Source organism: Mirounga angustirostris, unplaced genomic scaffold (genome assembly GCF_029215605.1).
Source record: "Mirounga angustirostris isolate CCGP_5_RB_7025 unplaced genomic scaffold, mMirAng1.0.hap1 SCAF_4, whole genome shotgun sequence".
Lineage (NCBI taxonomy): Eukaryota > Metazoa > Chordata > Mammalia > Carnivora > Phocidae > Mirounga > Mirounga angustirostris.
The window spans coordinates 163572096-163587750 of NW_026991712.1; the positions used below are offsets into that span (position 1 = coordinate 163572096).

Sequence of the window (15655 nt, forward strand, 5' to 3'; positions counted from 1 at the left end):
GGAGTGGGAGAGGGAGAAGCAGGCTTCCCACTGAGCAGGGAGCCCAATGCGGGGCTTGATCCCAGGACCCTGGGATCATGACCTGAGCCGAGGGCAGATGCTTAACAACTGAGCCACCCAGGCGCCCCTACATTGAGATTCTTAACGGATGCATCGATTACAACGTATCCATCCCCCTAAGATTGGACATTGAGATTGCTTTTAGTTATTTAATATTATAAACAGTGTTAAGTTGTGTAAGTGGATTTTTGTTCACTTGTCTAATTATGTCCTTAGGATAAATCCTAAGTAGTAGAATTTCAGATTCAAAAGCTAGCATAGATTTTTAAGGCTTTTGGTATATGTTACAAAATTGAAAAATTACATCAGTGTTTGAGAACATCCATTTCTCTTTACCCTTATTGACACTGGGTATTCTAATAATTAACCTTTATTTTTTTCCTCAACTTTAATTTGGAAAAATTTCAGAATTCAGAAAGATTGAAAATATGGCACAATGAACATTAATATATCCTTCATCTCAATTCACCAGATGTTAACTTTTTGAAACTTGTTTTCCCTTTTTTCTGAAAATTTTAAAAATAAAATAATTTGTTCTTAATTTGATGTATCCGACTTCAGCCCTAATTCCAGTAATCTATTGAATACATAGCATTGCTAGTTCATGTACTACAGCCTACCGTTTTGCTTTAGTTAGTGGCCAAGTTTTGGGCAAGGAGAAATTCAGTTTTTAATGGCACCATGGAAGTATCATGGTTTGGGTTTCAACTTTAATTAGTGTATTCTTTTGACAAATATAAATAGTAATGAAATATAAATTTTAAATGTGTGGGGGAAAACATAATATGGCTTATTTCTTCTTGAAAATAACAGTGATTCAAATATTTTATTCAGATTTCCCTGTGCCTAATGAGAAACATGATGCGGAACTTGAGTCTCCACCTGCAAAGAAAAAAAGAATAGGTTTTTTCCAGACTTATGATGCGGAATATTTAAAAGTTGGTTTTATTATCTGTCCAGGATCAAAAGAAAGTTCACCAAGGCCACAATGTGTCATTTGTGGAGAAATTTTATCCACTGAAAACATGAAGCCAGCAAATCTTTCTCATCATTTAAAGACAAAACATTCAGAATTAGAAAACAAACCGGTAGATTTTTTTGAACAAAAATCTCTTGAAATGGAATGTCAAAATAGTTCTTTAAAAAAGTGTTTACTAGTTGAAAAGTCACTTGTGAAAGCTTCTTACTTAATTGCTTTTCAAATTGCTGCCAGCAAGAAGCCGTTCTCCATTGCTGAAGAATTAATTAAACCATATTTAGTAGAGATGTGTTCAGAAGTTTTGGGTTCAAGTGCTGGAGACAAAATGAAAACCATTCCTCTTTCTAATAATACGATTGGACACAGGATTGATGAACTGTCTGCAGACATTGAAGATCAGCTGATTCAAAAAGTCAGAAAGTCCAAGTGGTTTGCCCTTCAGGTGGATGAATCATCAGAAATCTCAAATATCACCCTTCTTTTGTGCTATATTCGTTTCATTGATTATGATTGCAGTGATATAAAAGAAGAATTACTGTGTTGCATTGAAATGCCCTCTCAAATAACTGGCTTTGAAATATTTGAACTAATAAGTAAATACATTGACAGTAAATCTCTGAATTGGATACATTGTGTTGGTCTCTGTACAGATGAGGCTGCAAGCCTGACCGGCAGGGGTTCTGCTTTCAGGGCAAAAATTCAAGAAATTGCCACGAATACAGTGGCATTTACACACTGTTTTATTCACCGTGAGCATTTAGCAGCAGCAAAGTTGTCTCCATGCTTACATGAAATTCTTTTGCAGTCAGCACAAATTTTAGGTTTTATAAAGAGCAATGCATTGAATTCACGAATGTTAACAATTTTGTGTGAAGACATGGGGTCTGAGCATGTGAATTTACCACTTCATGCTGAAGTACGTTGGATATCGAGAGGGAGAATTTTAACAAGATTATTTGAATTACGACATGAAATTGAAATTTTTTTAAACCAAAAGCATTCAGATTTGGCCAGGTATTTTCTTGATGAGGAATGGGTTGCAAAGTTGGCCTATTTATCAGATATTTTTTCACTTATAAATGAACTCAATTCAAGTCTCCAAGGAACTATGACTACTCTCTTCAATTTGTATAATAAAATGGATATATTTAAGGAAAAGTTAAAAATGTGGTTGAAGCGCACACAAGAGAATGATTATGACATGTTCCCTTCATTTTCCGAATTCTTAAACTCATCAGACTTAAATATGAGAGGCATTGCAAGCATTATTTCTGAGCACCTAGAAGGACTTTCTCAAATGTTCCATGACTGTTATCCACCAGAAGAAGACTTGCGTTCAGGAAATTTGTGGATAATTAATCCTTTTATGAATCACCAAAATAGTAATCTCACGGACTTTGAAGAAGAAAAACTAGTACAGTTATCTTTAGATTTGGAATTACAGTCAGTATTTAAATCAATGTCTGTAACTCAGTTTTGGATAAATGCAAAGACAAGTTACCCAGAGCTCCATGAAAAGGCAATGAAGTTTTTGTTGCCTTTTTCAACTATTTATTTATGTGATGCTACATTTTCCGCTTTGACGGAGTCAAAACAAAGAAATTTGTTGGTTTCTGGTCCTGCTCTAAGACTTGCGGTCACATCTTTAATTCCAAGGATAGAAAAATTAGTAAAAGAGAAAGAATAGTAACATGGATCTATTGCTTATTATCAAAGTCTATAATTTTGTGTTAAATTTTCTATAAGTACCCTAAAATATAATTTCCTAATGTGGATATGTGTTTTCAGTGATTAAATAAGTGTTTTTTAGTAATTTTGCTTTTTGTTGAGGAATTAATAATCATGCATTTATAAATTGTTATATATAATTTTATTAGTCCAAGGTAGAGAATTTAGCTGTTTGATCGATTGATTGGATAATCTGGATTAGGGACAAAAATGAGGGTAACAAAAGGCCCGTTTATAACCTACCGGCACCCCTGGATGTTGAAACTGCTTGGCCTTTAGAAACACATGGGACGTCGCAGTCTTCAGCCAGGCAGCCCCCCACCCCAGCAGGCTGTGGGTAGGTACAAAACCAAGATCCGAGGGCGCCTGGGTGGCTCAGTTGGTTAAGCGACTGCCTTCAGCTCAGGTCATGATCCCAGAGTCCTGGGATCGAGTCCCACATCGGGCTCCCAGCTCGGCAAAGAGCCTGCTTCTCCCTCTGACCCTATCCCCTCTCATGCTGTTTCTCTCTCTCTCTCTCTCAAGTAAATAAATAAAATCTTAAAAAAAAAACAACAACCAAGATCCGAGCTGCTTGGCTAACCCCGAAATGGAAGCAGCGGAGAGTTTGAGACCCTTTGTAGGGGTCTCTGTGGCCCTCTCCACCAGGGCTTGGCCAACTTTTTCCATAAAAGGCCAGATAGTGTTTTAGGTTCTGCAGGCCGTATGGTGGCAACTCCTCAGTTCTGCGCTTGCAGCACAAAAGCAGCTGTAGGCAATACACAGACGAGTGTGGCTGTTTCAATACAACTTCTTATTTATGAACATTGAAATAATACCGTTTTCATGTGTCATGAGAGCTGCCTTTAAATTTTTTTGTATCATTAAAAAATGTAAACAAATATTGTTAGCTGGGGAGGGGGAGGAAGTGAAGAAACCAGACAGCTGACTAAATAATTTGGCCCACCCTTTGTCCATCTGGGTGTAGACAGATCTCCAGGTAATAGCAGATGGGCCAGGAGTAGCCTCTAGAGTTTTGTTCCGTGGAAGTCTCTCTTCCGCAGCTGCAAGGGTCTGAGTTTTTAAACACTTTTCACATTTTAATTTCAGCTGGGAGAAATTCGAGGGAAAATATATTTTACACAAAGATAGAAAAGAACAATTTATAGCTACTTGTTACTGATTACTAATGATTTCATAACTAACTTACAAATAACTTTTGAGCTCTTACATGTGCCAGGCATTGTGCTAGGCCTGTTCTTCAGAACTAAGAGGCTTATCCGCATATACAGAGGCAGATACTGAGGCCCATGAGGTTAGGTGGCAGCTCTGCTGGCAAAGCTAGGGAGGCTCAGGCAGGAAGGAAACCCCGGTCTTCTGCGAGGCACGTTCAGATACTCCTGTTGGACTTGACTCTGTACTGGTTGGGAGACAAGAGACTTACCCTGAATTCAAAGGGGCCCATTTAGTCAGTTGAGCCAGTGGGCCTCAGTGTCCCCATCTGTGAGACAGACAGAAAAGGGGGGTGGCAACAGCCTCGGGAGGCGAGGAACGGGAGGCTCTGGCGCTGCTCCTCCGTCCGCCCTGGGCAGGGAGGAACCGAGACGGCGGCAGGGGGCGGGGTTCGGCCCGGTCTCCCCTCCCTTGCCCTGCCCTGCCCTCTCCTCCCCTGCCCGCCCCTTCCCTCTCTCCTCGCTCCCGGAGGGCCCGCGCGGCCATGGCGCTCGGGCTCCGCGCTTTGCGCGTCCTGCTGGGCGGCTTCTTCGCACTCACGGGGGCAGCCAAGCTTTCGGAGCAGATCTCGGCTCCCGCGTCCCAGCAGATGGTGAGCGGCGGGGCGGGGGCGGCGGGCGGGGGGGGGGCGGTCAGTCCCCGGCCCGCCTGCCCGCCTGCCCGAACCGGTGCCCCACGGACCTGCCTGCCTTCCGGCGAGACGGCGCTAGAGCGGGGGCGGGGAGAGCACGTCGACCGAGACGTGGGCGCCTTCCTAGGGTGCTCCTCGGAGTCCTCTGGCTCTTGCCTAGACGGAAGGGGACGGGGCAGATCTCCTTCCAGCTGAGCCGTGGGGTCCCGCGCAAACCTAGGGCGTCGGGACCCAGCGAGAGGAAGATGGAATGGAATAGGGGACCCAGCAGCCTCCCCGTCCTCTTCTCCTTCGCTTGCTTGCGTTCTTGGGAGGTTCGTGAGGAACGGGTTTATTATTCCCCGCTTGGTGGAGTAGGAAACTCGCCCTGAAGGTGAAGTGTATCTGCTAAAGGTTACACAGCTAGTCAAGACGCGGGAACCAGTCTAGACGCTCTCCTAACTCAGAATCTGGACAGCCCTTACCGGAGAGCCTGAGAGGAATGTCTGCAAGCCCTCCTTCTGTCTCCTGGCTAGTTCCAGACTCTTGGAAAAGCTTTCTTGTGGTTATGCCCACCAATCCCTCCGCCCCTCAAATAAGCCAGACTTGGAGACCCTGCAGCCTCCCTCTCCCAGGCCTGGGTTCTGCCCTTCCTTCCTGGTTTAGGGTGGTGGATGGTTTGGGGAAGTACATCCCCAGAGCCAGACAGCTTAGAGCTTCTTCCCTGCAGCAGAGTAGGGAAGGTAGAGCTGAGGTGGGGAGTAGGAGGGCAGGAAGGGGTAGCCGGCCTGAGGGTGAAGTTGTCATGTGGCCCAGATCAGAGCCTGACTCAGCAAAATGAGCCTCTTTGAGCTCCTTACCCACTCTTGTGTCTACTGCAGTGGGACCCAGGCCCAGCATACCATATTCAGAATGGGATCTGTTGAATAAGCAACCATCTACTCTTTCATCCTCTCCCCCACCTCCCAATATTCCCAGCATAGTATCCTCAGGAAAACCAGGCCAGGCCGCAAGAAAGAGAAGCTGTGGCATGCCTAACTTCCTGGTCTTGGACTTTGGGGCTGGGGTGTAATCCAATGAGAGTCTGGTGAGAAAATCAGTTCTCCTCTGCACCAACATCCAGCCGTTCTCCTTGGAGCATAAAGCCTGTTTCCTGATTCCAAAGCTCAGTCCCTCAGGGAGGCCCTCTCCTCTCTAGACTGACCTCAGCCCTGGACCTGACCTACCTAGAAGGGTAGCTCCTTTGTCGGGGGAGTTGAGGGTGCAGATACAGAATGCCCCTGTGGAATGCCTAGGCAGTGGATCCTTGAGTGGGGCTGACAGGCATTCCTTGCCGCCCCTAGAAAGCCCTGTTTGTGCAGTTCGCTGAGGTGTTCCCGTTGAAGGTGTTCGGCTACCAGCCCGATCCCATGAACTACCAAGAGGCTGTGGGCTGGCTGGAACTGCTGGCTGGGCTGCTGCTGGTCCTGGGCCCACCGATGCTGCGAGAGATCAGTAACTTGCTTTTGACCCTCCTCATGATGGGTAAGGGGTGCAACCGCGCTGGGGAAATGGGGACTTCTGGCAGAGGGTAATAGAAGATCTGGCAGTTCCCTTTACTGTTGCCTCCTTTCCTTTTTTTCTGGAACCAGGAGCACTCCCTGCTCTACTGCAGTTTCCACGGTCTTCAGACTAGGACAGGTGCTTTTTAAACTTAATATATTATAACGTGATTCTATGTCAGACATAGCTTCCCGCCTCACTGATTCAGTTGGCTGCAGGGTATCCCCATGGTAAATATGTCTTGTAACTTAAAAGCCCCTACCCCTCCCTCCTCACCCCTACCCTTGAGCCGAGGGGATGGAGTAGCAGCTGCCTGTGGAGCTATGTGTCTGGCAGGTGGGAACAGAGAGCTAGGAAGCTGGGCCGGCCCCCTGAACAGGAAGGCAGAGAATTTCCCTGTGACAGGCAGTCCTAGAGGAACCCCTCCTAGCTGCTGTGCCCACGGGAACTGCTGACGTACAAAGACAGCTGCTGCTTTAAAGGTCAGACGTCTTCAGGCTCATCTCTACCCGCTGGCCTGGTGTCGCCATTGCGGCCATGCCTGCCGCCCCTCCCCCAGGCCTTCCTCCCATCTCTGAACTTCCCTCATCTTCAGATCTTGCCCATACCTCCACCACTAACCCCCCGGGCCGCCGTCTCTCCGGTAGGATTAAGAAGGGAGAAGGAGCAGAAGTTGTTCCAAAATGCCCATCCACCCACCTCCCTGTTCTGTTCGGCAGGCTTGTTCCTATTTCTTTCTCACCCTCTGAGAGTGGCTACGTTAGTTCAGGGGGCTTCTGATTCTTGGTTCTGTTCTCTTCTGGGGGCCAGAGAGATGAGTGCAGCTAGTTTAGGGTGTATGTGTGTGGTAGGGAAGTTTTGAATGGGAGGGCTTGAGCTGGAGTGGGTCAGGGAGCCTCATGGACCTCACTTTCCATTCCAGGGGCTATCTTCACTTTGGCATCTCTGAAAGAGTCGCCAAACACCTACATCCCACCTATTATCTGCCTGGGGCTCCTGCAGCTGCTGGATATCTGCCATCTCTGAGTCCAAACAAAGAAGGTGGTCAGGCCCACCAGGAAGAAGACTCTTCCAAGTGCATTCAAGGAATCCTGGGAGTCGATGGCCTCTTGCCTCTTCATGCCATGTCACTGTCACGGCAGAAACATGGTGGAACACACAGTCTACCGCCTTGTTACCAGTACGTCCAGGGTTGGCCAGTGTTGAAGTAGACATCTTCTCTACCTGACCCTGCTTTCTGTCTTGGACATTTACTGCTCTTTTTTGAGGGATACGTGTTAAACGTACTAACATTCCTCATGTCATGTGAAAATAGAAAATAAACAGAAAAGCAACTTAAATCACCCCAAATTTTAATGCACCAAAATAACTACTATTAATTCCTTTTAATAACTGTACCATTCAACTTTTTCTATGCCTTTATACAGATATTTCTTAATGAAAATGAGACAATATAAATTATTACCTGCTTTTTAAAACTCATATACTGTAAGACCATTCCGTGTCTGTCTTACCTCATTGATGTTAACGGCCGTATATTATTCCATCATAAGGATGTACTGTAATGTATTTATTCAAGCCCCCACTGAGGAACATTTAGATTGTCCCCATTGTTTTGCTATTGTACACTTCACAGTAAATCACCTTTGCATACTTACTGTCTTTCCCTAGAAGTGAGGAGAGAGGGTGGGTCAGGGCAGAGGGAGAGGGAGAGAGAGAATCTTAAGCAGGCTCCATCCCCAGCAAGGAGCCCAGCACGGGGCTTGATCTCATGACCCTGAGATCACGACCCTGAGATCACTACCCGAGCTGAAATCAAGAGTCGGACATGGGATGCCTGGGTGGCTCAGTCCATTAATGCATCTGCCTTCAGCTCAGGTCATGATCCCAGGGTCCTGGGATCGAGTCCCGCATCGGGCTCCCTGCGCACGTTAGATGTGGAGAGCTAACAAAGATGGGCACGGCATCATCGTTTTACAGGCTCTGAAACTGCTGCCTTTGGTAGTGAGGTAGGGCATCCACGGTGGTGCTTCCTGGATATCTACGTGGAGGCAGAGGACAGCCAGCTCCAAGGGACGCTGCATGGTAAAGCCAGTGCTGGGAGCCTGGGATGAATCCCAGAGATCCTAGGGAATCAGAACCGGGTGTGCATGTGTGCATTATTGAGGGAAAATGACCATGTTAGAGTCCCTACTATCATCAACTGTCTTCACCTCAGTAGGGCCTTGTGGAAAGTGATATGCCTCCCATAATGGGAGATAGGCAAAGAGTTGGTTTATTTATGCAAGTACTCTAGTCACCTGCCTATGGGTCACTTTGGGGGTAGGGACAATGGCTTTTGGGAGCCCACAGAAATGAAAGAAGTCTGTGCACATTCGTGCATTTCATCTGCACTCCAGAATGGTAATTTCTGCTCTGACATGGATGAACTGGGAACCTCAGGCAAGTTGGCACCCTTAGGTCTTTTCTTGTGTCTGAAAGCACAGTGATGCAATCTCGAGTGCGTGTATGTGTATATATACACACACTGGTACATCTGTAGTAGTACAGATAGTTGTATATGTAAAGTACATATAAAAAATGTAGTAGTGTACATTCAGTACATAGAGTGTCAAATAATCAGGAAGCCTCTTCTTTCACAGAGGTCCAGAGATAACATACCTTCAGTTTCCAGGTTGGGTAATTTGGCTGCTTTGCAATGACATCAAAGACTGATGATCTCTCAACTTTCTGCTCTGCTGCTTTTAATTTATTGGCTCCTGCCCTCGGCGTTGCAAAGTAGTTGCAGCAGCTCCAGACAGCACATTTGCACATAGCATCCACAGGTGAAAAAAGAGAGGAAAGTGCTCTTAAAAGACCCCCAGATTTCCCCTCACATCCCACTGGCCAGGATTATGTCCCATTTCTATTCCTAGACCCACCACTGGCAAGGAAAATGGACTTAAACTAGTTAAGGTTTGTGCACCCTGGTCGGCAAAGAACGGAGGGGGTAAATTCCTGCCATTCATTAGCTTATTTGCAAAATATGGATAATGATAGTAAATACTTCATAGAGTTGCTGGGAGGACTTAGTGAGCTAAAGTGCTTACAGTGCTGCCTGGCACATAATAAGTGCTCAGTAAATGCTATTATTAAATAGCATTCGTTATTAAATAGCAGTTTGTTCTATAGATGAGAAAATGCATTCAGAAGGCTTAAGTGCCTACCTGTCAGAGCTGAGACTAGAATTAAGGCCTGATTGACTCCAGAACCCACACTTTCCACCGCACCAGCTGCCCAAGTCGAAAGTGGGCAGGGATGACACCCCTGCTCTCTTCAACAGAGTAAATGGGATGATCTGTCCAATGTGACTAAATCTGCCTTGCCTTCCAGAATTGCCCCTCTGCATGAAAATTTTGAAGCCCAAGAAAGTAGAACCTGGAGCCTCTGGGATCCTGGCCTCTTACCAGTCCTTCCAGGGTGCGACGCCGGCCTGTCTCCAGCCAGGACTGTGAGGAAAACCTCGCCCAGCTGGTATCAGAGCGAGGGCTCCTGTGTACCACAGTTTGGCCTGTAAACTGAGGGGCAGCTTCGAGGCCCCCAGGCCTGGCTGTAGGGCCCGCCCAGCAGCTGTGGGGAAGGCAGCGTGCTGGAGGAGCGGGTGGGCCGGCTGGTGTGGAGCAGGTGGGATTGAAAGCAGCAGGAGTATCCTGAGCTCAGCAGTGCCTCCTCAGCCCAAGGAGAAGCCAGGCCTCAGGAAACGTGCCCCCCAAACCGCACCCTGGACCTTGGTCAGGTCAGCACCATGACATTCAGCTGCAAGGCCTTCCTTAGACCCTTTTCTCCTCCTCCCTGTGCCCCCATGCCCTCAAAGACATTCCCTTCCCTTGGGGCCCCAGCCCCTCCAGCTGTTGGGCCCATTCTTCACATGGTGTCCTGGGATCAGTCGGCTGATGGGAGGGTCTGAGATGTGTGGGTGGGAGTGGATTCTGCTCCGTCTCAGCTCCTTGAAGCCAGGCCCCCAGAGCCCCAGAGACTGCTGCAGCAGCCAGAACAGCAAGAGGTAAGAGAGGAATGATCTGGTGGGATGGCAGGAAGAGGTCCAGGGTGGGCCAGTTGGGGGCTAGAGCCATAGCGGACAGAGCCGAGAGGGAGGGGGAGAAGAGAATACACTCAGGGCCCCAGAAAGGACCGCAGCCTCAGAGGTTCAAAGGCAACAAGTACGAATTTTGGTATTGGAGCAACTGAGTTTTGGGACACCCTAGGAGGGTGACGATGCCAAAAATAGGAACAGGACATTGGCTTGTGCACTCACCTCCTTGGGGAAAGAAGAGGAACACGCCCAGATGTCTCTGCGTTGTTCTGTTCGCGGCTAGTGCCTGTGTGGGTGGTGCGCACATTCATCTGCGCGCTGCCTGGAGGGGAAGAGAGCTAATGGTTATGAAGTGTCTCCCCAGCGTCAGCCACAGCGCTCAGAGTTTTACTTATGTTTCCTCATAATCCTCCCAACAACACTGTGAGGTAGGTATTTTAATCTCCATTTTACAGCAGAGAAGCCTGGCTCAGTGAGGCGGAGTAATTTGCCCAAGGTCACATGGCAAATAAATGTGTGTATCTAGAATCTGCCTGATTCCTGGGCCTGTGCTCTTTTCCCCTTTGCTGTCCAAAGTTTTGACTCAGACCCAGGACTTCTTTGTGGTCAGATCCGGGTGCAGGGGAAGGAAACAGGCTGGAAAGCCTGAGAGTTGTGAGACCTTTTCCGCCCTGCCCCAGGGGCTCCAGGCAAGCCCCTGGAGAGGACCTTCGCTCCCGAAGTCCAAGGTCGCTATGCAGGGGCCTGTCCTCAGGGTCACTGCATCATAAGCCTGTTCCTCCATCCACGGTTTGTGGAGGAGGGAGGACTGGGCTTTTTCTGGGAAGAACTCTATATTCCAGTCTGGTTTCTTCAGAACTCTCTGTTGGCTCAGCCTTGCTTGGGCTTACTGCACATGCCTGTGCCTCCACATTATCTGAACCCTACTCCATCTGTGAGGGGCGCTCCCACCCTCTCAGTCACCAAGGTTGGAAATTTCCAAGCTATCTGGGACTCCTGCCTCTTCCTCATTTCCCCGCAGCTTGTCAGCAAGCGCATCCTACTTCCAGTGACTCTGGAGTTCATCCCCTGTTCTCCGTCCCCAGGGGTGCCGGCTCAGCTCAGTCCTCCTCCTCTCCCACACGGACTTCCTTGCTTCTAGGATCTGCTCCCAGCAAGGACTGAGGAAGAGGAGGCTGGGGTTGAAGGAAGGTGTAATGGAGGACTGTTGTGTGGCTAGCCTCCGCCCTGACCTCTCTTCCTCTCCCTAGTCCGAGGTCTGAGATGAACGGCGGTGTTGGGGAGCCGGGTGTCCGCGGCTGCAGCCCCTGGGATGACCCTGCTCGCTTCATCGTGGTGTCCGCGGCCTACGCCATGGCTCTGGGCCTGGCGGCGTTGTCCGCAGCGGCAGGCGCCTGGGTCAGGCCCCGCGGCTCTACCTGCTCAACCAGGCCCTGGCCGCCGTGCTCTTCACGCTCACGCTGCCGCTCTGGCTCACCTACTACCTGGGCCCGGCGCACTGGCCCTTCCCCGAGGCCGCCGGCCGCGCGGCCGGGGCTGCCTACTACGCGGCCACCTCCGCGGCCGTGGCCTTCGCCGCGCGCATCAGCGTGTGCCGCTGCGGCTCCGTGCGCGCGCCCCGGCCCAGGGCGCCCGGCCGCCTCGCGCTGCGCCGCCGGGGCCCCGCGCGCGCCGCCTGCGCCGCCGCCTGGCTGGCCGGCCTGGCCTGGGCCGCGCGCTCGCGGGCCGCGCCGCACGCGCTGCGCCCGGGCCCGGGGGGCGCCGCTCGGTGCCTGGAGCACGGCTGGGCGCGCGCCGGCCTGGCCTACGCCACCGTGGCCTTCGCCGCCGCCGCCGCCGCCTTCTTGCTGGTGCTCGCGGCCTACGTGAGCCTGGCGCGGGCGCTCGCGGCGCCCTCGGGCCCCGGCCCGGCCCCCGCCGGCCCGCACCCGCGCGCGGCCAGGACCATGGTGCTGGGGCTCCTGCTGGAGTTCGCCCTCTGCCTGGCGCCCTACCACCTGCTGCTGGCGCCCTGGCTGGCCGGGCGGGAGGGCGCCGCCTCCACGCTCGACGTCCTGCACACCCTCAGCCTGGCGCTGCTGAGCCTCGACAGCTGCCTGGACCCGCTCATCTACTGCTTCTCGGTGCGCCGCTTCCGCCGGGACTGCTGGGCGCTGGGCTGTCGCTCGGGGCTGGGAGCGCCCGGCGGGCATGTGGCCTCCTTGGCCTCCCGCGCCTGCGACACCCCTGCCACCCTGCACGTGGCATGCTGGGTGGAGGAGGCCCTCGAAAGGACCTAGATTCCAATCCCGAGACTCGCTGTAGAGCTCCGGGCTCGGCGATGACAGGGGGATAGATCAGTCTTTGCCACCCGAATAGTCCCTAGATGTTGGCATCTTTTGGATACAGATAATATGCCGCCATATGGCTCCTGCGTCCCTCTCAGCATCCTCTCGTCTCCATCTCTTCATCCTCTACCACCTCTGCCCCTCTCCGTGGGTTTTGTCACCTTCTCAGTCCCTGGAACAGACCCAGTTTGCTTCCCTTCAAGGACTTTGCACCTGACTTTGCCAGGAATGATGTCCCTCTCTCTCCACGAAGTTAATTCCTCCTCGTCCTCACTTCCTTAAAAGTAACTCTTTATAGGGAAGCCCTTCTTGACCAGCAACACACAAGCGAGTACACACACGATTGGGTTAGATCTGATTGTTCCTTCCTAGCTATTTTCACAATTGTAATCAAGCAGTTAAGTGGGTAATTCCTTTTTTCTTGCCAGAATGTATTTATGTTGATCCATAAGAAGGTGCCATTTTTGTAGATCCAAAAAGGTTGAATATTGGCAATTGTATTTTCATTCAATTCAACTTAATAAATTCCGTGTGTACCTTATTCACTGCTGTATCCCCTGTGCTTGCTACTGTGTCTTGCACACGGTAAGACCTCAGTATCTAAGGTGAATGAATGAAACCTGGATATTATTAGCTTAAAATGCTCAAGGACTCACTCAGACATTCCAGATTGGTAGATTTTCCTCAAGTTTCTGGGATTCTCCAAGCTCATATTACCTGGATTCATTCTAGACTCAGTCTTGATGATTGCTTCCCTTTTCTGTTGCTGGATACCTACAATTCTGTCATCACCTCCACTGTGCCAAGACTCCTGTGCCAAGACTTGGTGGTGACCGAGCTGGAGGTCTGTCCTGCTATTAGCTGGGACAAGGATCAGCCAGAATTGCTGCCTTCTGCTTCAGCTGAGAGCTGGGACTCAGTGCGTGCAAATCCCTGCCAATGTCAACGGCCACCAGGGCTTTCCCTTAGCATGCCTTGACGACTCAGCAGTTGGCTTCAGTTGGGGAAGGGAGCCACTCCGTCTCCTCAGCCATGTTACTGGAGCCCCCACAGCAGGACTGCTTGGCTCTCAAGGAGTTAGAAATCATGGGTGACGGGTGCCTGGGTGGCTCAGTTGGTTAAACGACTGCCTTCGGCTCAGGTCATGATCCTGGAGTCCCGGGATCGAGTCCCGCATCGGGCTCCCTGCTCAGCAGGGAGTCTGCTTCTCCCTCTGACCCTCCTCCCTCTCATGCTCTCTGTCTCTCATTCTCTCTCTCTCAAATAAATAAAATCTTTAAAAAAAAAAAAAAAAAAAAAAAAAGAAATCATGGGTGAGAGCAGCATGTTCATGTTGCCAAGTCGGTTGGGTCAGGAAGGGCTCCCCAATGAGCCACTGGGTCTTATTTCTGGGTTTGCCCTCTAATGATAACATTTGATAAATTCCTTCTTCTTTTTTTTTATTTAAAGATTTTATTTATTTATTTGAGAGAGAGAGAATGAGAGAGCACATGAGAGGGGGGAGGGTCAGAGGGAGAAGCAGACTCCCTGCCGAGCAGGGAGCCCGATGCGGGACTCGATCCCAGGACTCCAGGATCATGACCTGAGCCAAAGGCAGTCGCTTAACCAACTGAGCCACCCAGGCGCCCTCCTTCTTTTCTTTTTGATAAGTTACCTTTCATTGGTCCCTTATTCCTTTTTTACATTTTTTTTTCTTTTACATTTTAAGAGTAATTCATGTTTGAACCTAAATTCAAAGCCTGGAGAAAAATGTGAATTAGAAAGTAAAGGTCTCCTAGTGGTAGCCATTGTTCATTTTTTCTTGTGTGAATCTTTCTAGATGTTTTCTATTCCAGTACGTATATATGTATAGTTAATAGTCTTCAAAAACCCACAAATGGGATAGGATTACAAGACTCTTCTCCAATTTTCTTTTCTCATTTAATAATTTTGTACATCCCTTTATATCTTTTTATAATAATTATATCTTGTACCTCTACCTCATTCTTTTTGATAGATGCAGAGTATTTATTTTACTCGATTGTTTCACTGTTGATGGGCGTTTGTTTTCATTGTTTTCTGCCGTAAATGATGCAATGAGTATCCTTGCCCACAAATCTTTGCATATTTGTAAACCTGTAGAATAAATGCCTGGCAGTGAAATTGCTGTGTCAAGGAGTATGTATGTGCACTTAAACTGTTTAATTACATCATTTAATTACCACTAAAAATGGCGTGCCAATTACACACCCATCAACAGTACGTAACGGTCCCTGTTTTACCACGCCCTTACTGGGACTGGGTATTGTCACCTGCCCTCTCTAGAAACTGGACTCCTGTCTGCATTACAACTATGAGCATGACTAATTTTTTCTCTTTTTCCTAGAAGGCTGCACAGTCTCCTCCATATTTATTTGAAACCTGGTGGCGGTGGGAGTGTGAAGGAAAGGGTATCACCTAAGTCCTCACACCAGCCAAATCTTAGCCTATCTTGCTTTTTGGGAGGAATTAAACAGAAGCACAAATGAGACTCCAAAAGCACACTGGTAGGTCCATAATTGTTAGAGAGATCTCCTTCTTTGGGGATTATGTTGGTTCATCCCATGCAGTGGGGACCAGCATCTCAGGCCAAGGCCAGGAGGCAGCCTTAGCCCACATCATGAATTCCCTTGCTCTGGTGGGATGAATTGCTCAGCCTCAGGAGCCATGCAAGGCTGGGTCTCTGAGAAATGATCTGGTGTCCCACATTAGGGCCAGCTGAGTCTCCTAAGGCTGAATTTGATTCTGTCCAAATAAAAAATGATTCCCTAAGGCCTCATCCATCCCTGTGGTCTCATACTATCTTGCTTTTTAATGTGACTTTTCCTGTAGTAAAATAGTTAGTTTCCTTTGGGAAATGTCTAACCTAGTCTTCTGTCTGACCTGGAGAAAAATAACTTGAGAGACTTGATTGCCTCTGGGAAGTCAGAAAGAAAGCCTCTGTCTAGAGTTACAATGTGTAGGAATCATCTTTCCTTCCTGTCGACTCAGGAGAGTGGAACCTGGGTTGAGGACCCAGAGGCAAAGAGCTGGAGGGATGAAGGAGAACAGACTGCCTTGTACTGTCAGCCCTTTTGGATTCTCGATCCCCTTACTTATTCCAAACC

General features: G+C 49.0%; 3 protein-coding genes across 9 annotated transcripts in view; all 3 read left to right on the forward strand.

Annotated features, from left to right (window-relative positions):
* ZMYM6 (zinc finger MYM-type containing 6) overlaps positions 1-4206 on the forward strand; it is a 44588-nt gene extending 40382 nt beyond the window's left edge. For all 5 annotated transcript variants that reach the window (XM_064589503.1, XM_064589504.1, XM_064589501.1 and 2 more), the window contains one exon: positions 895-4206. In XM_064589503.1, the coding sequence (XP_064445573.1) occupies positions 895-2726 (1832 nt within the window). In that variant the 3' untranslated portion in view covers positions 2727-4206. The remainder of the gene's footprint in view (positions 1-894) is intronic.
* A 200-nt stretch (positions 4207-4406) lies between these two features.
* Positions 4407-7628, forward strand: TMEM35B (transmembrane protein 35B). 3 transcript variants are annotated; one of them, XM_045898131.3, is made up of 4 exons: positions 4407-4571; positions 5933-6113; positions 6221-6269; positions 7054-7628. In XM_045898131.3, exons 1-3 carry the CDS (start codon positions 4464-4466, stop codon positions 6262-6264), a joined length of 333 nt encoding a protein of 110 aa, XP_045754087.1. In that variant the 5' UTR covers positions 4407-4463; the 3' UTR covers positions 6265-6269; positions 7054-7628. The 3 variants fall into 3 exon arrangements, with proteins under 3 accessions (XP_045754087.1, XP_045754084.1, XP_045754085.1); XM_045898128.3 differs by lacking the exon at positions 6221-6269 and having other exon boundaries at positions 4412-4571; XM_045898129.3 differs by lacking the exon at positions 6221-6269 and having other exon boundaries at positions 4413-4571; positions 5951-6113.
* A 2450-nt stretch (positions 7629-10078) lies between these two features.
* LOC123860402 (platelet-activating factor receptor-like) lies at positions 10079-12482 on the forward strand. The gene is made up of 2 exons (XM_045899122.1): positions 10079-10173; positions 11588-12482. The coding sequence occupies exons 1-2, from the start codon at positions 10079-10081 to the stop codon at positions 12480-12482; spliced, it is 990 nt and encodes a 329-aa protein (XP_045755078.1).
* The last annotated feature ends 3173 nt before the right edge of the window (positions 12483-15655 follow it).

What these genes read in the sequence shown, in the direction of transcription:
- TMEM35B (XM_045898128.3), top strand. Translation starts at nt 4,464, where the DNA reads ATGGCGCTCGGGCTCCGCGCTTTGCGCGTCCTGCTGGGCGGCTTCTTC. An exon ending in CTCCCGCGTCCCAGCAGATG is followed by an intron (nt 4,572 to 5,932) that starts GTGAGCGGCGGG and finishes TGCCGCCCCTAG; the next exon opens with AAAGCCCTGTTTGTGCAGTT. An exon ending in TTTGACCCTCCTCATGATGG is followed by an intron (nt 6,114 to 7,053) that starts GTAAGGGGTGCA and finishes TTTCCATTCCAG; the next exon opens with GGGCTATCTTCACTTTGGCA.
- LOC123860402 (XM_045899122.1), top strand. Translation starts at nt 10,079, where the DNA reads ATGTGTGGGTGGGAGTGGATTCTGCTCCGTCTCAGCTCCTTGAAGCCA. An exon ending in AGCAGCCAGAACAGCAAGAG is followed by an intron (nt 10,174 to 11,587) that starts GTAAGAGAGGAA and finishes CGTTGTCCGCAG; the next exon opens with CGGCAGGCGCCTGGGTCAGG.